The sequence below is a fragment of the Mus musculus genome, chromosome 15, assembly GCF_000001635.26.
Source record: "Mus musculus strain C57BL/6J chromosome 15, GRCm38.p6 C57BL/6J".
Classification (NCBI taxonomy): Eukaryota; Metazoa; Chordata; class Mammalia; order Rodentia; family Muridae; genus Mus; species Mus musculus.
The window spans coordinates 51,851,167-51,876,303 of NC_000081.6; the positions used below are offsets into that span (position 1 = coordinate 51,851,167).

The 25,137-nt window shown below is 41.8% G+C and overlaps 1 protein-coding gene across 1 annotated transcript in view; it reads right to left on the bottom strand.

Annotated features, from left to right (window-relative positions):
• Positions 1–14,295, bottom strand: part of Eif3h (eukaryotic translation initiation factor 3, subunit H) — a 78,899-nt gene extending 64,604 nt beyond the window's left edge. Inside the window, exon 1 of the mRNA NM_080635.1 lies at positions 14,160–14,295. Coding sequence (NP_542366.1) covers positions 14,160–14,291 — 132 coding nt within the window. The 5' untranslated portion in view covers positions 14,292–14,295. The remainder of the gene's footprint in view (positions 1–14,159) is intronic.
• Between the last annotated feature and the right edge of the window lie 10,842 nt (positions 14,296–25,137).

The following is a 25,137-nucleotide window of genomic DNA, read 5'->3' on the forward strand; positions in this document are numbered from 1 at the left end:
ATGTGAAGAGGAAGGTTTTAAAATATAGCAGTTACTGTGATTTGCTGCTTAAAGCTTCACAAAGCAGAACGAACTCAACTTCCTTTCTGGACAGTGGTGACTTACAGAGTAAGATGGGCATGAGACACCTTTAACACCTTTGGGGTGTCATAGAGGTTTTTATTGCTACTTTAATGCAAGCTGGGGAAGACGGGGTTTATTTCGCTTTACAGCTTACAGCCCATTACCCAGGAACATCACAGCAGGAGCTCAAGACTGAAACCCGGAGTCAGGGGCTAATGCAAAGGCCATGAAGAGTGCTCCTTAATGGCTTGCTCAGCCTGCTTTCATATACCTTCCAATGCTACGTGCCCAGGAAATATACCATCCACAGTGAGATGGGTCCTCTCACACCAATCATCAATCAAGAAAACGACTATAGATTTATCTATAGACCAATCTGATAGGACATTTTCTCAACTGAGTTTCCTTCTAGCTTGTGTCAAGTTGACATCAAATTAGCCAGTTCTGTTGTTAGTAAAGTATCAGCTAAATAAAAGTCTGTTAGTAACTGGGTAGTAGGTAGGTAGGTTAATTGGGGCTGGCTTCCAGGTTCCGAGGTTTAGTCCATTATCATCACAGAGGCAAGCATGGTGGCAGACATGTGCTGGAGAAGGAGCTGAGTTCTACACCATGATTCACCAGCAGCAGACGAGACTAAGACCCTAAGCTACCTTGAGGGAGAGCTTCAAAGCCTACCCCTTAGTGACTTCCTCTAAGAAAGCCACAACTACTCCAACAATGCCACACCTCCTAATAGTGTCAATCCCTACGGGCCAATGGGGGCCATTTTTATTCAAACCACCACAGTTTGCTAGTAAAATATCAATTAAATAAAAGTATAATTAAGTAGTCCTAGTCCTAAAAGAATGAAAACAACCAAAATAACTATTGACTAAAGTCTACCCTCTTAAAATTTCCTTTTTGTTTTTTGTGATTATGTAAACCATTTCCCCCTTCCCCCCTTCAAACCCTCCCATATACCCCTTTATTCCCTACCCACTCATAGACAGATTCCTAAATACATAACAATAAAGCCTGCTCAGTATGTATACTACTTATACAGGTTTTCAGGGCTGACCATTGGGTGTGCTCTTCCTCAAGGGGAACTATTTCTCCCACTCTCAGCATCCCTTGGTAGTCTATAGATCTTTGTGTAGGACACCTCTTTTTCAGATGGTTATTTTACAATTCTATTCAAATATCATGCACAAACATCTGCGAATTCTCAGACAACATGCACATGGACATATCACTACTATCAAAGCTATAAATGGATACAGCAACTAGGTTCTAATTGCAGAATGACCTGTTTAAGAGAAGCCTAACCTGATTCACATATAAATCTGCAAACTGGCAACTCAACTTTGTACTATAATAGTCAAAGGGAAGTGGGGTGGTAGATAGCAGTACAACGCTTGCTTAGCATACACATAGCCCAAGGTTCAATCTCTGCTAGCAGCAAAGCACTAAACTGATTAGAAATAAGCTAAAAGTAAGTAGTAACACCAGGAAAAACAGACTTCTGACTGTCCCTAAAAAGAACCAGTTGGTGCCTAAGTAGCTAGTTGTTAGCCTATAGCATCTGTGATGGTTGTATAAGCTTGGCTCAGGGAGTGGCACTGTTGGGAGGTATGGCCTTGTAGGAGCAAGTATGTCATTGTGGGTGTGGGCTTTAATACTCTTGTCCGAGCTGCCTGGGAGCCAGTCTTCTAGCGCAGCCTTCAGATGAAGATGTAGAACTCTCAGCTCTTCCTGTACCATGCCTGCCTGGATGTTGCCATGTTCCTGCCTTGATGATACTGGACTGAACCTCTGAACCCGTAAACCAGACCCAATTAAATGGTGTCCTTTATAAGAACTGCCTTGGTTATGGTGTCTGTTCTCAGCAGTAAAACCCTAAGACAGTATCCATTGTGCTATATCTTTTACACAGCAGAGCTCACAGGGAGTGCTGGGTAACCCACCCTGTATAGCTAGAGTAAGCAAACACTGAAATACTCATTCAGCTAACAGTTTTTTTAAAAAAGCACTACACAAACACACTATAATTATTAAGATAGTTTAACTACCAAAATTAACTTAAAAAGCATATCTGCGTGGTGGTGCACGCCTTTAATCCCAGCACTCGGGAGGCAGAAGCAGATGGATTTCTGAGTTCGAGGCCAGCCTGGTCTACAAAGTGAGTTCCAGGACAGCCAGGGCTACACAGAGAAACCCTGTCTCAACTGCCCACACCCAAAAAAAAGTAAATCTGGTAGTATTAAATGATCACATTATACGTTGTACTTGTATTAAATATTACTACACTGGTGAGAAGAAAAAGCTACACCCTGACCTGGGTATGAAAATAGTTTCTCACAGTACATCTGGAGCAATCTGTGACGAACACATTCCCCGGTTTACCACAGCCCCACACTTTAGGAAAATGGGCGATGGAGGAGGGATTAGAGGATTACTCACCTTTAGAAAGAGAAAGCACAGGGATGACACACCTCAGCTGCACAGCAGGGCCAATCTGCTACCAAAGTTCCTTAAACATCACTCAGCTCACACAGAGCAGTCTTGCAGACCACACCCCACAGCTGAGTAGAACTTTAGTCCACTTCCTGGGTGATTTGGGTTATGCTTTTGAGATAGTCTTCTCCATATAAACAACTGCAGCTGCCCTCCTTCATCCCTGCCTCTGCTCCAAAGCGCAGGGTTACAAGGTCATTCACCAGTCCTAGCCTTTGGCTTTTTTAAGAGAGAGAAGAGAGGATGTGCGTGCATCTGTCCAGAGACCAGAGTTGTTGGATCCCCTGGCGAAGGAGTTACAGGAAGCTGTGGACCACCCAACGTGTGTGCTGGGAACCGAGCTACAGTCTTCTGCAACATCAAAGTACGCTCTTAACCATTCAGCCATTACTCCAGACCCCCACACTTAGCTATTTAGACTTAAAATCAAACACTTTATGTCACAAAAATAGTTTCTCAAAATACAGCAACTCAATAGGTGTGAACTTCAAACTGCGTGGCCACCAAGCTCCCCGTTTTCTCTGCCCGCCCCACGGCTGCTTATCTTATAAATGCATTCTCTTCCACTGAGGTCATTCCTATTATTCCCTTAGCTATGCTGCACAGTGTATTTGTACAAGGAGTGAAAATAAACCTCCTTCCACGGCAAGGTCCCTCCAGGAGTTCCAAGTTCTCTACAACAGAGGCAAGACAGTGCCATATTCAGCCAATAAATGAGCCCCTCCTCCTGCTGCTGCCTAGTGACGAGGGCCTAAGACAGGCTGGGCTTACCTGCTCCTCCCTACTAACCATCACACAGCACCAATTAAGTCCGTAATAAGCATTAGCAACATTGCAACCACTACAGCACAATAAACAGCCCAGCAAACCTTCAGTCACTCAGTGAAGGATGCCAAGACCTGCTATCCCTCTAGAATGCTTACATTCCTCCCAGATTTTTTTCCAAGCATGACAAAAATGTAAATTGTAGCTATTAAAAAATCATCTACCTCTGTTGGAAGGTGGTGGTGCACACCTTTAAACCCAGCAGAGGCAGAAGGGTTGACCTCTGTGGGCTCGAAGTCAGCCTGGTCTACAGATTGAGTTCCAGGACAGCCAGAGCTGTTGTTATGCACAGAAACCGCGTCTCAAAAAACCAAAACCAAAAACAAAAAAAAAGAAAAGAAAAGAAAAGAAAGAAAAAGAAAAAGAAAGAAAAGAACAACACAAACTACCTGACACCACACTGGAGCAGCATTACTCAGGAGAGGGGGTGTTCTGTGAAAGCTCTTAATAATATCCATTACCATGAACACCCTTATTTAAAATCTGAATTTAAAAATGTAGAGGGCAACTAAACCAGGGCTGAGGTGCAGGTCAGTAACTCCAGCACTTACGAAGTGGAGACAGCAGGATCAGGAGCCCAAGGCCAGCCTGGTTGGAATCAGCCTGGGCTCCATTACACCCTGTCTCAGAAAAATAAATAGGAGTGCTAACTCACTTTACTCAAACTAGTCTGTATTTGCTATACACATTCTCATGTAAGAGAACACTTTTCCTACCTACAAACAATGGTGATGTCCACCCTATGAGTTCCTTAAAAGTTCAAAGCAAAGCATCGGGCCCCAGCTGCCCCAGGCACTGACCAGCTGAAGAGCTCAAGCTAGATACACACTGCCTAGCTGGCTCTCCCGGGTAATGCAGCTACTGGGGGGAAAGCTCACAGCTTCGACTCCTCACATCAATCTCTGTCAAAGAACAGCTATTACTGTAGAAGAACTTTATTCAAAGAGAGTGTAGCGTCACAAAATCTCCCTTTAGCATCTTCTCTAAAGTCAATCTCTAGACTTTCATTTAATCTGGCTTCTTTCACTGACAAGCTGTGAACTTGGCAGTTTTCTTATTTGGTTAAGCCCTGACCATTTTTTCTAACACTGAACAAAGAAGGTAGTTATTGCCAAAATGTAAACTCAAAAAGCAGAAACCTGCATTAGTCTTAAATTTAACACATTTTACGGCTCAAGTGGGATAGGAGTTCCATTTCACAACTGGCTGAGTCAAAGAAGAAATGGGATTTAAATCACTGCTGTTAAGTTTTGATGTGAATAAACTTCAGTGAGTTACTTCAATGGTGAGGGCTAGTTATTTTGCCCCTGACACAAGAGATGGGCTACAACACTCTGCTATAGCTCATCAATATCACCTCTATACTATTTCATTTTAAAAGAGCATGTTTCATGATTATTCTCTTGGATCTAATGCTTACTGATGGCTCACACTGTTCAAGTTAAATCTACTAATTGCTGTCAAAAACAGAACCGAAGCACAACTCCAACTCTTCAGAGTAGCAGTTCTCTTGTTCTACCATTAGTCCTACAGGGAACACAAAGGTACAACCAAATGTTCAAGTATACAAGCAACTCATGAGCATGCTTAATTCACAAGCTTTTATAATACCATACGGAATACTAACCTGCAATTTTTTCCACGTGTGGCTGCAAAGTAATTAATTATTCAAAAGTAAAATTATCAACAGAAAGGTTTATCTGGGTTGAAATTTATTTCTTCTCTCATACAAAGCAATAAATTAATAAATAAAATTCCAGAAATGTAACAAAATGTCTACTCCTTAAAATACTGCATGCAGTACACTCCGATGTGCTGAACACTTAAAAAGCCATTCTGGAATTTGGAGGCACTCGGATTATCAAGTACTTTAGTACTTGATAAACGAGGCCTAGGAAACAGGGTAGGTAACCCTGACCGTTAAAGATTAATTACAGCCATCTGGGAAAGATAGCTGGAACACGGGTGGTTTAGTTTCTTTACTTGCTCATTTTTTTCTCATGGTCTGTGTTCTATGTGCACATATTAATCACTCAGTTCAATGGGTGTGCAGATTAACAGACATGCTTTCAACATTAAAGCATACTATAAACTAGGCATGGTGGTGCACACCGTTAACCCCAGCACTCAGTAGGCAGAGGAAGGTCTGGGGCTAGTCAGGTATTCCAGTAGAGCCAGTGCTATACACAGAGGCCCTGTCCTGGGGGATGGGGGACACTACAGTAAGCTCCTAAGGCTCCTACGGAAGTGCATCTTCCTGCTCAGGGATTACCTCGGAGAGGCACACCCACAGAGAGCATGAGCTGAGTGTCTCTCCAAGTCAGAAAGAAGAATTTAAATATTACACAGTGAATGTGTTTACTTTGGCTATAACAGTGATTTTTCCACAGGGTTTTTGAGTTTTAGTGCTACAGGTGTCTATAAACAAGCTTACTCAGCCAGCATTGTCCGGGCCAGCCAAATACAAAGCAGCCTGTAAGACAACTTACATGGAGTTCTTAGAACAGATGGGGAAAGAGAGGTAGAAACGAAAAGGAGGGCTAGCAATACAGCTGTAACTCAGAGAGCTAAGACATGATCTTCAGAGTGCCAGACTCACTAATAACAGAAATCAACTGAATCAATGCAACACGCATTCTAACAAGAACACCTCATTTTAAAAGTAGAGAAAGACTTTTTTTAAGATAGTCACATTCAGATGGCAATGGAGTCAAAACTGAGACTGGAATTCTCTGCAGGTGAGAGTCACTCACTCGCCACAGGACCACTGAGGAAGGCACTGGGGCAGACGCTCAGCACAATCAGAAACACAAGAGCCTCTGACTCCACTGACTCAACTCTACATATCTGTTAAAAACTAGGGAAAACGCCAGAACACTAATCCCCAACCCCTAATTAATAAGCCCCAAGCCAAAGTAAGCTTCTCCTTGGTGATTTTTTTCCCAAATCTCCCTTAGAGTGAATGTTCAGAGCTTTTCTTCTTAAAAACTGTATTTTATGGAGCTTGTCACAGGGGGCATCTGTCACTTATATAATGAAGCTAGTTGTTGGAGATAGGGATAAGAGACAGCACAAGAAGTCCAAAACAAAACCTCACACACTCATCAGGATCCACTGAGTACTAGTGATATTTAGAACCTTCACCTGGGAAGAAAATAAAATTTTACAGTAACTGTGTAGCTGATATTCCAACTCAAGTGGCAAATCCTTCATATTTTGACTATGTTAAGCTGAATCCCCACTATCTTTCTGAGTATAAACTGTTATATACTTGGTCTTGGTACTAACAGACTACTACTCTGGCATATGTAAGTAGCCCTTTCTGAACTCTTAGATTTGGTGAGGAGATAAACCGTGGCATCAGTAAGACAGGTATGTAAGTGACCTCTGCACTCTGTGCTTTCATCATCCCTGGATGCAGCCACTTTAGAGGGACCGTCTAATAGCAGCTTACAGAAACAAGTCGTTAACTATACTACCGCATACCTGACCAAATGAGATACAACCAAGTACCATGGACTAGAAAGCATACACAAAAATAACTTTGAGCTATTTTTGAAAAAAAACAAACAAACAAACAAACAAAATCAGATACCACATAACTGCTAAAATCATCTAAGAACTACCTAAGGTACATGAAAAAGAAGTAGAAAAATCTCACACATAAGAGACCAAATTACTTTTTGGAAACTGTTTTCTAACAACTGAAAAAGGAATACATGCTTTTGTACATAATTTCTAAATCAGTGGTTCTCAACCTTCCTCCTTCTGAGACCCTGCAATACAGTTCCTCATGTCGTAGTGACTCCCAACCATAAAATCATTTTCATTACTACTTCATAACTGTAATTTTGCTACTATTATGAATCATAATATAAATATCTGTGTTTTCCTATGGCCTTACACCACCCTGTGAAATGGCTGTCTGAACCCCCAAAGGGGTCTCGACCCACAGGTTGAGAACCACTCTTCTAAATAGACCTTCTTTCCCCACATTAGCATATATCAAGACCCGTGTTCTGTCTTTTAGTTTCCTTACTTATTATATGAGGATAGCTATCATTTCTATCTGAGAGCTACTGTATCTCCTCACTTTGTGCCTGCCCTCTGACCTTGGAAGCTCCCTGCCAAAAGAAAAAACCAAATCTCATTGTGGAAGCTGTAGTGTATCATGGTGAATCCCACAGAATACCTTGTTGTCCACACTTCTTTACTTGCAAATATTCACTGGAATGAATCAAAGTGGATCATCACTGAAACTCCTCTTGGATGCCCTGTGTCATGGAGATTCGGCGGCTTTGGATCTATAGGACTGGCCCCTTCACACACTCCAGCAGTTCAGATGGGGTACATATTGGGGTGGGCCAACTCAGAGACCAGGATCCAGGCCTGAGTGGTAGCTGACCTGGACAACCTGACAGCTCTCCTGCACCCACACCACCAAGGTAAGCACCAGCACTGGCCTGGCGACCTCACGCCATGCTGTAGCTGACGAGGGACAGGGTCAACTCTCCCACTCTAATGCCCTCGGGCCGGCTTACCCCCAACTACAACAACCAGAGCCAGCTCTACCGTGCTGCCCAAGCAAGGGGCATGGCCAGCTCTCTCATTCTCATGACCTCAGGCAGCTCTTCTGCTCTCATGCCTTCGGGGCTAGCTCTCCCAAGATGCCCAGGCGAAGAGTGCAGCTCCGCACAGCCCTCAGATACTAACATGGCCCCAGGTAGACCAGAGATGTTTGTCTGGCTTTTGGTAACAGACTCCTACTGCTATAGGGCCACTGACCTAGACATGGCCCTCAGTGGTAGAGCCCTGGCCTTAAGTGGCATCGAGGACTACTCACACGAAGCTGTTCCTCGCCACCCTAGAGTCTCCATGTCCACCTCTCTTCACTGTGCACACATCATTCTGCTTCCCGTTCTCTTCCATCTCTCCACTGCTCACTTGTTCATCTTAGTGGCAACCTGGGGGCCTCTGGGTGTCTGGGTCATCTAAGGCTTGCCCACCCAGGTCCCTTGGCACAGGAGGAAGGTGATCTCGGGTGGGCTGTCTGCCTGGGCCTCACAGCTGAACTTGGGGTTGTCTCAGGCTTCCTCTGTCAGCCCAGGCCAGTGGTACCAGCTAATCACCAATAGTGACCTGTCTCCTGCTCCCCCATCTTTGTCTTCTACAATGATGTCAAAGTCATTACAAACAGACTCAATGAAGACCCTAAAACCATGTTCTCTAGCAAATTGCAGAATCAGGGATCAGTTCTCTGGAATTGTCCGTGGCATCAAAAAACACAATATAACCTTCCTCAGAGCTGAGATATCCTTTAGGGGTGCTAGTGCATACTGCTTCCTAATAGTTGGACCTCCATGTTGTCTGGGGGAAAGATTTCAGTTTCTGAACCTCACTGGCTACCATCAATACTGGCCTAAATTAAACACTTTAATTGCTTTGCCTACTACATGCTATGTTAAGATAGCATGTTAGCTTCACAGATATGTGGGTCTTGCCTCTGGCTGGTAAAAACACCATGATCACCACTGTGGAGTAGTTGGTGAACTGTGGTATTGGATGCTGTTCTTTTAGCTTTTTCTTCCATCACTAATTACCCAGGCTCTCCTGCATTTACAGACCTCAAAGCAGGTCCACTGGGTAGCATCAGACAGGAAACCTGGAAACCTGCTGGTTCCTGGGAAGGCTGAGGAAGTGCCCTTTATAAGGGGTATGTACAGTGTTGAAATATTAGCTACTGTTGTTGTCAAAGAAATTCCTCAACCCCCCAGAGAGTTTTCTCTTCAGTCCAACCATGTGTTCACCTTGCCCCAAAGGTCAGTACTAGCATTAACAAGCCACTGGCTAGAAATGGCCACTTCTGTGAGACCATGACCAATTTACTCAACTTCTACCTAGCTTCAGTACCGCCTCCTCGTTTATCCCTGCCTCAGCCTGCTGAGTACTGGGGTAACAGGCTTGTATGACCAAGCCCCATTTTCTAAAAGCTTCCACCTTAGTCTGTCTCCCGCCTAGGAGCAAATCCACTAAACACTATAATCATAAAGGTGGACGACAATGTTCTTACCATTTTTTTTTTACCTTACCACAGTGTGAAAGCCATCAATAATCAAACCTGTATTTCCATGTTTTAGCCTTCTCATGGGTTAATGGCATGCAGTAAGGTACGTCCCAATACTAGCCAGCAGCAGGTGCTCCAACTCCCACATGCAAGTGAGCCAGCTAGTGAGGTGGAATCTCACATAGCCCAACTGCTATGTAATTAAAAATGACGTTGAACTCCTGATCCTTCTACCTGCACCCCAAGTGCTGGAACTACAGATGTATGCTACCATTCTCCGATATAAGGCAATTCTATTTACAATCTTCTCAGTTGACCATGCGTGTGTAGGTAGGTAACACCGCTGTTCAGGGGCTTGTGAATACTACTCTCAGAAGAGGTGCAGGGAAGATTTGCCACACAAGCTGAGGCAAAGCTTCAGTACTCGCCCTAAAAGGTCAGGCTTGGTGTTTGTATCCAACATTCTAGTCCTAGGGAAAAAAGAGCGCTGGATTCCTGTAACTCTGGCCCATCAGTCAGCCCAACTTAATCAGCAAGTCTCAGTTCCAAGTGGACAGCTTGTCCAGGACTACACTCTACATGCTGCAATGCCAACCTGACAGATAACATGTGCCTACTGGAAAGACAGAAACATACCTTCTATGGGGTAGCTAACTGTCTTCCGACTGGATTAGAGGCCTGCTCCACAGGCACAAACTTAATGACCGACAGTAGAATCCTGATCGAAAGCCTAAAATAGAACCTGCTCTTGCCACTCTGCTGAATGGAGATGGTCAACTTGCCTTCCAAAAATGTATGCTTGTCCAGGAATGGTGATACACCTTTAATCCCAACACTAGGAGACAGAAGCAGCAGATCACTGATCTACGCAGTGAGTCCCAGGACAGCCAAAGGCTAATTAATAAGAGGAAAAAAAAAACAAAATGAAAAGTAAAAGTGTATGCAGACCCACAGATCTGAGCTGCTCTCAAGCTTGGCAACTGAAGCTTTTATGAAGTGCATAGCTGGCTGAAGTGCGAGACTTCGAGACTGAATGTTCAGCTCTAAATGGGACAGCCATACCAACCCCATACCACTGAGGCTCAGGGAACACCACAGAGGAGGAGGAAAGACCTGAAGTGGCAAACGATGGGAAGGATGCTGCAACTACTGCCTTCTGGACATGTCACGGCTGTCACAGCCACAAGCACGCAGAAGCTGGAGTTACTCCCACAAGCTTTTTCTTCTACTACAAAACATTAATACTACAAGCAGTAACATCGTGCCTTGGCGGAGGGAAAGACAATCTAAGCAGTCTATCAAACTGCATTCTTAATCTTCATTCAGATACACTTACTCTAAAAGGTTAGAAATGATTCTAGTAAGACTCTTTAAATGGTCTTTCATTCACAGAATGAAGTTAGAAATCCAAGAGGTAAGAAGCAGATTAAACCCAACAGCAAAAAACCAACTAGGAAGATAAACTACTCAAGGCATCTAAATTTCATGAATTTATTGATTATATTGATTGTAAAATTGAATACATTGATTATAAAAATAAATACAAGGTATTCTTAAAAACTATCCTCCAATATGAATCAAGAGCTTATATTCCCAGAGATAATACTAACTGGTTGTAGCCACTAGTAATATGCCAGAAGCAAACATAATCAGTATGAAATGAATATCTGGGTTCATCCATGCCTATGTATTGCTAAGCATAGTCATGGTGGTAGGAATGGAATGTGTCTACACTACTCACCAAGACTGTCAGCACATGGAAGGGCTAGTATAACTAAAGATAGGTAATCCATAGCTGCTGGGTTGGGCATGGTAGGAGAGGCAGAGGCAGGCGGAATGTTCAAAGTTCAAGGCCAGCCTGGTCTACATACTTAGTTCTAGGTCAGCCAAAACTACAGAGAAACCCTGCCACAAAAACAAAAACAAAAACAAAAACAAAAACAAAAACAAAAACAAATAACAGAAAGGATAACCCATGAATTCTAAATGAATCAAGAACATATCTGAGGCATACAGATTCAAATTAAACTATAGATGAAAATCGTAGCTCTATTAAGCCACATGTGGCAATAATATACATGACAAGGAGAAAAAGTGGAATGCCATAGACAAAAAAAAAAAAAAAAAAAAAAGACAAACCTAGTCAGGGAATGGCTAACTGGCCAAAGGTGAACATTCTGGACAAAGTGAAGAAAGAACTGGGAAGAGGAAAAAAAAAAAAAAAAAACTCAACACAAACCAAGAACATGTAAGCAAAAACTACACCTTGATGGATCTTGAATTCACTGAAAGCATCTAATAAAAGGATTTAGGACTCGAGGTTTTAAATTAAATGAATGAGAAAAAAAAAATTAAGATATCTTTAAAGGAAATACCAAGATTTGAACTAAGGGTCAGCATGATGGCTCACTAAGTAAAGGCACTTAACCATCTGAGTGTCCCTTTTTATAACTCATCAGGGTCACTCATAAGCTTCTGAGTCACAATATGATTTGTCAGGACCCCTGATAATCAAGAGGCCCTTTTGAGTGAAGACATGAGTATTTTTGTCACTGAAAAGTGTATCTTCATAGTAAACTATCAACACCCAAACTTCTAACACAATCTCTTAGGAAGAGCAATAATCAGTCCCCAGATAAAAGAAAACAGTGAGCCATGAATCCAGAACTAAGAATAAGTGTCTTGACTTTCCTAGGCCCACTGCCTGCCGGTTGAACTCAAATGGCCCTGTCTGTTCCCACCTGCTGCAATCTTAAGGCACCCTGACACTGTTCCTGTTGAGACAGCTCGGCAGTTACAAGACTGCCCTAAAAGTATGTTCTACTGTGTCGTGTTTGACAGTCAGTCCCACTACGTAGCCCAGGCTGCTGGACAACTCCCCAGAATCCTGCTGTACCTTCCCAAGTGTTGGGATTACAGGTGTGGACCACCATGTCCAAACCCAGTCCTAAAATAAATACATACTTGTAATTACATCTACCAGGCAGATTTATAACACCTACCTGTTGACTTTTACAACTCTAGAAGCCAAGTAATTCAAAGAGTGGTTTCAAATTATACAAAAATGCAGTTAAGACATAAGTTATGACTTAAAATACTTTCCAAGTGTTGAAATGATACTTTACAAGTCCACCCACCAACTAATTTGCGATCTTTAAACATGTATTATTTATTCCTAAAAGGCACCTGCCTCAAAAAGCCATTGAAAGCTGAAACTGTCAGCTAAGTAAACAACCTAACATTTCTTTTTCACAGTACTATGCAAGTGATACTTAACTGGAGGCATAAAGCTTTCTAAACTTAAGCTCTTCCCTGCATCTTTCAAACTCTGACATCCACAGGTATTACAGTCAGTAACAAGCACAGCTTACAGTCTCCCATGCTCACCACATACAGGTTTTCACATAATCCAAACGATACACCAATGCCTAACTACTTCTCAATCCCATCTGAACACATGAGGTAACTAAAGCTGGTTAAGGCCAACTTCTTAGGGCCACAGAGACTAAGTCTATAAACATCAGGTTATATTAAACAACAAACACAAAAAAGCCTCATGACAATCTAACTAAACTATAGTCCAAAGTGAAATTACTAATAATTTCCACTTAAACACTGCCTGCTGCAATCACAATTTTCACATAAATTAAAAAATCCCTATTACAAGAGTCTTTAGCCGGGCATGGTGGCGCACGCCTTTAATCCTAGCACTTGGGAGGCAGAGGCAGGCAGATTTCTGAGTTCGAGGCCAGCCTGGTCTACGAAGTGAGTTCCAGGACAGCCAGGGCTACACAGAGAAACCCTGTCTCGAAAAAAAAAAAAAAAAAAAAAAAAAGTCTTTAGAAAATACCTAATGGATAATACCTAAAAACTGGTTTGAGAGAAAAGGGTGCTTTGGGGAAAAAAGAAAAAAGAAGAAAAGAAGGAGGAGGAGAAAGAAGGGAGAAGAAGAAGACGACGACGATGACCTTTTTCTTTTCTCTGTGGTTTTCTTTTTGAGACAAGATCTCGGTGCCAAATGACCTCAAACTCGTGGAGCTCTGCCTGCCTGGGCCTCACCTGTGCTCAGGGTAAAGACATGTGCCACCACAACCTTCAGGAGGAAGGTTCCTAAAGCTTAGAACCCCACCTCATTTCTAGATTCGCATATTTTCTCTTCCATCCACTACCTTCCCCCGAGCTTCCCCAGATACTCTAAGTCATGGATCTTATGCAGAAATAAACTTACGGCTGTGTCCTATGGCTTCTTGGGTTCACGCTGAACTCTGCCTAAGAGTTTTACCCCAGTTCTGCAAGCCCAGGTAAAGTTAACACACGCTAACACAGTAAATCTATTGAGAATGCACTTGGCAAACGCCCCTCCGGGAAGCCAAGGTGTTTCCTTTCCCCTCACTCCTCTCCCTAGAGCCCCAAACAGAACCCTAAATCCTTCCCATCACAACTGTCATTCGGTTGTAACCCCTCCTCTCCTGAGCCTCTAAAAGCCAGACCACGCCAAGCTGTCCCATACCCCCATTCCGGCCCCGTTTCTCAGCACTCAGGTCTCTCGTCGGAAAACAGGGAAGGCTGCGGTGTCTTTCGAGCAAAAGTGAAGATGAAGGAGAAGGGCGCCGAGGGGAGAGCGCGGTCAGCCCGCGCCTGGGGAAGGCGGCAGGAAGCGCGCCCGGCAGGGATCAGCCTCACACGTGGGCCTGTGGCCGCAACCCGCACTCACCAGGCCGTCGATCTGCACCTGCTTCACGGCCGAATCTCCGGAGCCGCCTTTGCCTTTGCCCTTCCCCACCGCGCCGCCAGCAGAACCGGAGGAGGTGGCGGTAGAGCCGGTGCCTTCCTTGCGCGACGCCATGTTTCCAGCCAGACAGGAAGAAAGAGAAGCGTGAGGCGCCGGAAGCGGAACTACGAGGCTCCGTGACGCTATGTTAAGGCTTTGGGGGTGGGGGGGGCGGTGTCTGGAAGCAGGCTGGGCAGGGCCCCGCCTCCTCGGTGGTGTTTCTCCCTCCCCCAACCCTCCCTGAGATTGTGGGAATCCTCTGCGCACGCGCGGAGTTTGGCCCGTACTGCTCAACCCACAGTAATTGATTAGGGTCACTCTGACTACAGAGAAAGAGCTTAGAAGCAAGAGCCATTATTCTACACCCACTCAGAATATACAGAAAATGTCTAAAACATGGTTAACTTTGATCAGTCTCTAAAATGAAAGATTTACCTGGGTAAAATACTCAGAAGTTCTTTTCTGTAGTGTTGTAGTGTGGAAGTTGATGTCATGGTAAGTATTCAGAATGCAGACTCTACGAATAATGCTGACCTATGACATGAGCTCTGAAATACATATTATCGTGACTGGAAAACACTACATCTGTTGTAGGAAGCCATTGTAATAATTCTCTGCTTTAGAGTGACTTTTTCCCTACTCCTTATTCAAAAGTAATGAAATGGTCACACTGTGGCAGAAAATATTGTATGCTAACCTTTAATTTTTGTTGTTGCTATTATTTGGGGTTTGTTATGCATCAATCTGACAGCAAGGATTAAAATGTTACTAATGATTCAATGATTCAATGTCCACTTCTACAAGTCTAGAAGGAATATTAGCATCCTGGCTCACAGAGAAAATCTCCACAAAGTATCAAAGGTGCATCATAGAAGAGTTACACTAGAAAGCAGTAGCAGGGTGTTAAAAAGCAGAAATAAAACTCTCAAAAGAATTAAGTGGGAGTTAAAACTGTGTGGTATTTATAAAGAAAAAATATCCACTAGCTAATCCTACAACATACATAGTTTGACAGGACACTGCCTCTGGAAAGCAGGGACACAAATGTGACAATGGCAGCTTGTAAAGGTGAAGGGGAAAACCCATATTAGGATGAAGTGCTTAATTTTAATTGGGTATGTTAATTAGGTGAGCCAAGGGAGGTGCTGAGTGCTGGACTTCCTTTGATAGCTGGACTTTGGTAGTCATCCACAGGAGGAGGAAGTGGCCAAATAAGGGAATGGACCTTGTTGGCTAGCTTTAGGAATGCAATCTGTTGGTTTGGTTTGATGGAGGGAATGGGGGGAGAAGGGCAAGGCCTAACAGATCGATGCCTGCAGTGCTTGGGCTGGCTAGAGTCCCTTCAGAGAAGTCCCTACTAGCTACCTTTCCATCACCAGATCTGTATTAGACGAGCCAGCCGAAGTAAAGACCCAGAGTTCAGCACCAAAGTACTCAAATATAAATGTTTAAATTATTTTAAGCCGTGCGTGGTGGTGCATGCCTTTAATCCCAACACTTGGGAGGCAGAGGCAGGTGGATTTCTGAGTTCGAGGCCAGCCTGGTCTACAGAGTGCCAGGACAGCCAGGGCTACACAGAGAAACCCTGTCTCAAAAAACAAAAAAACAAAAAACAAAAAAAGGTAAATTGTTTTAAAAATTGTGCCAGTTAGGTAGTGGCACTTGCCTTTAATCCCAGCACTGGGGAGATAATGGCAGGCAAATATCTAGGAGTTTAAACTCAGCCTGATCCAGGGCAAGTTCCAGGACAGCCAGAACCACAGAGAAACCCTGCCTTGAAAAAAAAAACAGAAATTGGGCTGGGCGTGGTGGTGCATGCCTTTAATCCCAGCACTTGGGAGGCAGAGGCAAGTGGATTTCTGAGTTCGAGGCCATCCTGATCTACAGAGTGAGTTCCAGGACAGCCAAGGCGACACAGAGAAACCCTGTCTTGAAAAACAAAAACAAAAAACAAAAACAAAAACAAGAAAAGAAAAAGAAAAAACAGAAATCAAACTAAACAAACAAACAAAAAAACTAAACTGGAAAATATAATCTATCCATGAAGGACCTGGTGCAGCCCCCATGTAGGCCCTGTACTGGCAGCTTCAGTCTCTGTGCATTCATGTGAGCCTTGCTCAGTAGATTTAGAGGGACTTGTTCTCCTGGTGTGCTCCATCCCCTCTGGTTCTTACACTTATTCTGCCTCTATTCTGTTCTACGGGATTCCCTTAGCTCCCAGAGGAAGGATTTAATGAAGACATCTCTTTAAAGCTGTTTATTCCTGGATCTATCTCTGTCTGTCTCTGTACCTGGCTCTCTCTGTTTCTGTTTCTGTTTCTCTCTGTCTCTGTCTCTGTCTCTCCTCCCTCCTCCAACCCCCACCGTGTGCGCATGTGTGTGTGTGTGTGTGTGTGTTTGTGTGTGTGTGTGTGTGTGTGTGTGTGTGTGTGGCTGTGTGGTCTGTGTCAGTGTGTCTGTGTAATGTCTGGTTGTAGATTTCTGAATTTGTTCCCATTCAGACGCAGAGGAAGCTTCTCCGATGACGACTGAATAAGTTTTGCAAAGAAATAGGGTAAAATGCCATAGGTAATTAATGTGAAAGGCTAACAGTTATGCTTGTACAAATCTGAAGTCTAGAGCTTGGGAAACTAAAGCAAGATGGGAAGTTCTGGGCAGGTCAGCTTCAAAGATATTTAAAGAAACTTCAAGAACACAGAAGGGAAGAAAGAAATGAAAAAGAGACAATAGATTGGAGATAAAGAAATTAAATGGCTTGCCTAAGCCTAAACTTATAAGTAGCTACAATAATATAAGTGTTCTTGACATACCAATTACAAGACAAAAAAAAATAAGATATATAAACATAAACATATGCATACGTGACCAGAAGAAACTCACTTCAGACACAATGATTTAAACATGTTGCCAGTAAATTGGGGGACAGGGAAGCTAGAGAGACAGCTCAGCTCATAAAGTACTTGCCTTGTAAACGGGATGCTATGCATTTGATCCTCAAAACCCACATAAAAAGGTGGGGTACTGACCTAATGCTTAGGTGTGATCCTAGCATTAGGGCACAGAGACAGACGGATTCTTGAGGCCTTCTAGACAAGCCAGACCAGCCTAGTCTTCTGGCTCAGCTCCAGGCCAGTGGAAAATGCTGTCTCAGAAAAAAGTGGGGCCTGTGAGATTGGGGGATAAAGGCACCTGCCAGTCCTGACACCCTGAGTTCAGTCCCCCAAATCCACATGGTACAGACATAGAACTTAATGCGAGTTGTCCTCTGATCTCTATAATGCTCACAGACATCACACCCCCTCAATAAGTAAATGAGTATAATTTTTTTTTACTTACTTACTTATTTATTTATTTATTTTTGATTTTTTGAGACAGGGTTTCTCTGTATAGCCCTGGCTGTCCTGGAACTCACTTTGTAGACCAGGCTGGCCTCGAACTCAGAAATCCGCCTGCCTCTGCCTCCCGAGTGCTGGGATTAAAGGCATGTGCCACCACACCTGGCTAATTTTAATTTTTTAAACAGGCAGATAGTGCCTGAGGAGGAATGTCTGAGGTTTCCCTCTGGCCTAAACACACATAACACATACACAAACACACAGAGACACACACACCTGAACTTATGCATACATACCTGGGCACTTGTGTACACACATAAGCACGCAACAACATTCATACAATGCAATACACACACAACTGCACGCTCATGTACACACCCACTATACTATGCAAATACAGGATATATAAAATACATTTGTGGGATATATTATTACTGAGAGGAAAGTTGTAGCTAAATGCCTGGGTTAGAAAATCAGATGTCTCAAATCAGTAATCTAAAAATCCCTTTCAAAATCAAAGAGAGAGACAGACAGAGAGACAGAGACAGAGAGACAGAGAGACAGCAAGAAAAGACATAAAACATGCTGATGAATAATAAATAACAGGACTACCGAGTATCACCCAACAAAGGTTGGTCACATTAGTCCTGTTATATTTTCCATGCCCCTAGAAGACAGTTTACTATTGCAGACACTGATTTCATTACCAGTACTCAATTATAGAAATTCAAGGCTTTTTTTTTTAAGTCGTGTACTTGCTGGAAATTTTTAGATTTAATTACAGGTATGGGGAAGGGCAGAGAGGGAGGAAGAAGTGGGGATTGGGAGTGAGCACTGAGAACCTTCCAACCCACTTCAGGGACCCTACAGATGAGCGACTCCTGCCTGGGGACAGGAATCACCGAAAGACTGAGTGAAAAAAGCGAAACAAAACAAAACAAAACAACAACAACAACAACAACAACAACCAGTCTGACTGGTTTCGCAGAACAGTTCTCATCAGTAGGAAAGCACAACCCAGAGAGTGTCAGCCTTATGGTCCCACTTGCTTCCCCTTCCTTGTCTAAGACTTCACTAAAACCCCTTACAAACCAATAAAATCAAAGAACAGAAAACACTGAAGATGGACCAAACTATGCCTTTTAAACATCCCTGCATGTTACTTAACTATAAGAATTTTCTTTAACATGTTTCCTATTATTTATTATTTAGTCAGGGTTTCCTATTTTCTTGTCTGTGCAGATCATGCTGTAGGGGAAAAGGAAAAAAAAAACCCTTTTTCTGGCTTTTTGCATTTTTATTTCAGTTTGTGAGACTGTTGTGCCAAGGAAATGTTAGTGATCCCCAAAAAAACAGACAGGAGCCAATCTGATGCAACGTACAACAGGGTCTTTATTTTATTTGAGATAGCTCACCCCCACCCCAACACACCACCATCACGCAGGACAGATTGGGTGGTGGGGGAAGCCCCAAATGTCTATTGAGGCAAAGCTTTATAGTAAGCAGCAAGCAGGGAATACGTGTGCAAGCATCTAATTGGAAAGCTGCTGTGGCCTTTAACATGATTGGCTGCTGCTGGGAGTCTATCATAAACTTAACTTCTGCTCCCCTCTACAGTGCTGCTCAATAGGCTGGAGGTGGGCTTGTAACCTGGGGGTACAAGTTTGTTGGGGGAATAAACTGGAGACACTGGTCTTGCTGGGGATTAGACTAGATACTGGGGCTAGGCTCAGGTTTTGTTGGGGGGCAACTTAGAATGCTATGTACCTGAGTTTAAACTTAGGTCAGGATCTCTAAAATGGAGTATGAACTTAAAAGGTTTGGCATCTCAAGATGAAGAAAACAAAGCAACAGTTTATAGTCTTCATCCGTTTCCTTGCAGAGGATGTGTTTTTATGCTACGGTTATGCATCAGTCAAAGCATTAGCTGAGCCAGTTCTTCAGGGCGTCACAACAGAGGAGGATGAATCCACTCCACCTTCCAACGCTACTTGCTCATGAGAAGTATCAGAAGCCCTCTCTTCTTGTAAATACGAGAAACAGTTAATAACTTCTAACCCTTCCTCCTTAAGAGAATGGATCAGAGCCATTAAAATTCATGAGCTAAGTCTAAGATATGAAAAACAGAACAAAGTCAGAAGATACCTTGTAGGCCAGAATTTGGTTACTTTACAAAATAGCTCAAGTAGTCAATTTAAGAGGAAGAAAGGGAAGGCAACTGAAGGGTAAAAAGCTTAGCTCGTAGTCAGGCAGAATACAGCCCGTCTGTAACAGAAGGCACTGTGACAGGCAGTTCCATGATGGCAAGAGCCTGATCTGGGATTCATGAGTTCCTTACATCCCAGTGGTTCACGAAGTTGACAAGCAGTGAACCAAACTAAAAACAAAAAACAAACAAACAAACAAACCCTTGAAGTCCTGCAGCGGTGACCCATCTTCTTCAGTGCTGCCATCTAAAGGTTCTAGAACCTTCCAAAACAGCACCACCACCTGGAGACTAAGTATTCAAACACCCGAGCTTATGGGGACATTTCATATTCAAACCTCAATGCCAACCACAGGAAATTGCTTTTGCTGCACTCTGCTTGGTATCAACTTCACCCAAGTTCCTCCCTTCTTGTTTCCTGTGCACCACCATGGGCGATTATACTTTGAAGAGGTAGGTGAAGGGTAAAGTAAAAACCATTAAAAAGAAAATGATATTCACTTCCATGAGACTCAGCATGTGGCCATTTTCTATAAGTTTGTTAAAATAATAATTTTTTAAATGACCTTCGGCCTTTCTCTCCCAGTATGTTGATTTATGACTTACTGACTAGTATTAAAACAAATTGAGCCCGCATTGAGAAAATATCAAAGATTCTAAGACTGAACTTATTTTGTATAATATTCTGTAATTAATACCTCATATTGGTGTAACTCAATTATAATTACTAGACTTTGTAATAATATTCTACTGGATTAATAAAGCACATTTATTTTTCTTGCCTCCAGGAGTTCAAGTTTTCCTGCTGCTTAAAAATATACACAGAACCATGAGAGAAAAAGTCGTCCTCAACCTTCTGCTCTATATAAATAAATAAGGGTGTTAGAAAATCCTTTTAAAGCTGTAATCTGAGATAATTTTCAATCTTGAAGGTCATTTAAGTAACAGCACTAATATTTGCCTACCTAGAGTAATTTCTAAAGGATTCATTGATCTCTAAAATGCTTTGATGGTTTAAAATGATAGCTCACATACAATGTAAAATTTTTGATCCGTTTTAGTTATCATGTAATTAAATTTCAAATGGCAATGTGTTTTCATCAAAGCAAACATTTTTGTTATTGCAGCTGCTTCATTTTTAACAAGAAAAACTAAAAATGGCTGCTACTTCTGAACCTTTCACTCTTTGCGAGCTCCCCCCACCCTCCATACCTTTACACAGTAAAATTAAAGGTTCTGTACTGAGATTCCAAGCAGGAGTACTCTCCAAACCATAGTGAAAAACTGACTTTCGCTCAGTTTAGTCAAGTGGGCAGTAATCTCGCATGACTTTGCTCAAATAAACTTTCTGATATACTTTTACAGCCGTGAGACAAGAGTTGTTTGAGAACTAATCCTAGAAGTCTAGGTTTGGAAGTTATTTCCCTTACTGCAAGCTACATAAGCTTTCTCTTTTTGCTCTGCAAGCTTAGTTCATGGCTTCTCTTGGTGGTGACCTCATAGCTTAAGTTAGGCTGCTGGAATGGCATCCATCACATGTAAATTCCATTAGAATGAACGAATCGGGAAAACACAGGTGTTCATTGCCAAGCCATGTCAACTTCTTTTATCAGCCTTCTCAACAGTCCTAGTAACACTTGACACATATGTATCTTTAGTTAAATCCATCTCTTTTCCGGTATATTACTGCCTAAAGTAAAGTTAGAATTCTAAAACTATTTAAAAAAAAAAAAAAAAAAAGAGGGACTGGAGAGGTGACTCGGCGATTGAGAGCACTGACTGCTCTCCTGAGGACCCAGGGGCCAGTTACCAACACCCACGTGGCAGCTCACAACATCTTACCTTGTACAGTCTGTAACTCCATATTGGACACCCTCACACAGACAAACATGCAGGGAAAACATCAATGCACATAAAATAAAAAGTAATAATCTTTAAAAACTATAAAAAGAGAAGAATTATTAGGTGGAAAGTCAGCCTCTGCTGCGTCTACTATATTATCCTTGGTTTTGTGGGAGATGGCAGGCAATCACTAACAATAATAAATGACACCTCCATTACCTCCCTCAGGTCAAGGCCATTTCTTTTTTTTTTAAAGATTTATTTATTATATGTAAGTACACTGTAGCTGTCTTCAGACACTCCAGAAGAGGGAGTCAGATCTCGTTATGGATGGTTGTGATCCACCATGTGGTTGCTGGGATTTGAACTCTGGACCTTCGGAAGAGCAGTTGGGTGCTCTTACCCACTGAGCCATCTCACCAGCCCTCAAGGCCATTTCTACAAGTTTGTCAAGCAAGAGAAGCAAATGTGGCCTTGGGTGGTGGGGCATACCTCCAGTCCCAGCGTTCAGAAGGCAGGAGCACACAGATCTCTGTGAGCTCACAGTCAGCCTGGTCTACTAGCAGGTTTCAGGCCAAACATGGTGAGAATGAGGCCCTGTTAAAAAAAAAAAAAAAAAAAAAAAAAAAAAAAAGGAAAGAACACAAAGTCTGTAGGCTTTGGTTGTATCCATATTTTGGTCTGTTCTGGGTTTCTTATCTGTGGTGAGTAGATATGTGCTGTATCTCCCCAGGGAAAATTTTGTCATACAATGGGAGTTAACATAGTATATTTATTGTTCTATTTGTTATGGCTGACATGGGTAAGTTTTTAATTTGAAATTAGGAACTATTTTAAAATGCATCACCTTTATATTTAATCTTAATAACACCTTCAGACAGGTAGGAAATTCCACAGTCAGGTAGCCCACATGGATTCTATACTACAGAATGAAATATATCTGAATATTTCTATCTCTCTATTCAGTGAAGAGCTTAGCAGGACCTTACTATGTTACAGTTTACTTAACTTGTTTTAAAATGCAATTTATTTAGCTAAAGTGTTTATTTAGATAGAATTTCAGGCATAATTTGGGAGAAAAGTAATATTCTTTTTGAGTTAATGCCACATTGAGAAAAATTTATAAATATTTAAATATGAATACAAGGAAGATGATATTACAATAGATACGTTACATGTACCCCTTGTTGTCCATGAAATTAAATAAAATTATACCAACATTCATGAGTGAAACAAAATAACCTTTATGAACTGAACTTAATATTTACCTATTTAATTCCATTTAGACCATGAATTTTTCATGAAATAGTCCTATTCGGGTATTAGTCACACCTTCCAAGAATAAATCATTCTCATGTCACCTTGGCTTCATCAAACTTTTATGAAGAAAAAAACCTCCAAGACCGTGTACCATAACGTCACATTATAAATTATATTTGATCCAGACACAATAATGACTATTAAGAGTATTTTAAAAGTAAAGAAAAATAAACCAATTTTCCATCCACCTCGGCTGAATGGAAATGTCTGGCATAGAAAGGACCCAGTCCCAGAATCCCAGTCAAAGCCAGTGGATAGCAATGATAAGGCTTCATTGTTTTTGCCACTTTTAAATCATGTTTTTCAAAGACTATTGTAGTTTTAAAATGACATCACAATATTTCTTCAAAAGAATTAATTTTTTTATTTTTTAAATTATCAAACTTATATCCTAATACTTCATTGAATAATGGCATTCTTGAGCTTCTGTCTTGGCTGTAACCACATATTGACTTGCCATTAATACTAGGTCATTTGGCATCTGTGCAAAAATACTTTTGGTGGACCGCTTAATGAAAATATTATATTGGATAAACAGTAGTGTTTTCCTGCAAAAGTTGGATCAGGAACACTAAGAGCACAAAATGACTCGGAGAAATTTTCATAATAAATGTGCCTTTCTGTCTGAATACTACCTACCTGGTAGTCACTTAGGAGGTAGCTGGACATTGAAAGCAAAAATCTCATCTTACACAGAGGCATTGAGAAGAGACCTCCACAGAAGTCTTACTCCAGTGTTAGCTGCTTTGTTTTATTGGTGCTGCCAGTTTCCTACTGTGATTAATTTATGACTTAAAATTTATCACGGGCCTGTATATGTCAGAAAAAACACAGCCTATGTAGAGTTCATTACTATGCATATTTCAGGTGCCACCTGGGAGAGTCTCAGAACTTCAAGCTGCTATAGAAATGGCTATCTTAAGCAAGCGCCCTAAGGCTTTCCCTACATACCCAGGGACAATGTTTTGTTTTGGTTTTTAAGTCAATAGAAAATGATTCCAAACTTGATGATCACTGTTACAAGGCTCTCTTGTACTTGGTAAGAAGGATAAGTGTGCAAATTGGCAGTCAAACATAGAACTTGGAAAAGACTATGATGTAGTTCCGCAAATTAAAATAAAAAACAATAACAACAACAACAAAACACCCTAGAATATGATTCAAATTTTTAGTGGCATCCCATATCTTTTTAGAACTAAAAAGTGACTAGAAGTTAGATCTAGGTAGAAAGAAAGTCTTTTTTTTTTGTTTTTTGTTTTTAAAGCTTTTAATTGTTTTACGAGGTTGGGATGATATTTCTTTGTCATGAGAGTCCATTCAGGGCAGAGAGTGTGCATACAGGGATAAAGGAAGGATTAAAGTAGAAAATACTGACAATTATGCTTAAGGACTATGAAACCAGCCCTTCTACAGCATCTCATGATTTCAAACCCCTAATTTTATTTTCCATTAAATGAAAGCAGCCATCTCATGGTAGTACTGGGTTTCAGGTCAGGACTGACTTTATAGAGTACCTTAGTTCAATTCCATAAACCTATAAATTGAAATAAAGGGCCAAATGCAAGCAATACATTTCAATCACATTATAAGTCATTAAAAAAAAAAAGTTCCTTCAATCTTTGGCCAAATTGGCCAAGACTAGATCTGGGACAGATTCCAGCCAGAGACAAAAATGCAAACTCCATACTCTCCAGTCTTTGATTCTTTTACCTTAGAGTGGATACCCTACACAGTTAATCAAATTTGAAAACTCCTTATTCATTGTCTTCATTTAACTAAATTGGTTAAGTAACTTCGAAAGTATTTAAATTAGGGGTGTGTGTGTGTGTGTGTGTGTGTGTGTGTGTGTGTCTTTCAATTTTAACCCAGTATGTATTTTTCCTATGTTAGAAACTCCGGACAGAAAAACGTCTATGAAATTGAGATCAGGCCTCCAACTCAACAAACTTTCGGGAAATGAAACTCTTGGAAATTCTCCTAAAACACTGAGGCACTCAGGCTTGGCTTTGGGATGAGAAGATACAAATAATGGCTCTGTAACTGGCCCAGCAGAACTTGAAGATATTCTTTCGTGTCCCTCAAATTGAAACAACTGACCCTAAGAAATGGCAATTTCATGCTGGAAGAAGGAAAAGACGCAGAGCCTGACACCAAGAGGGAATTTAATTTGTCTTCTGGGAAAGAGATTTCCCAGTCTTAATGCCTTCTTAGAACACCT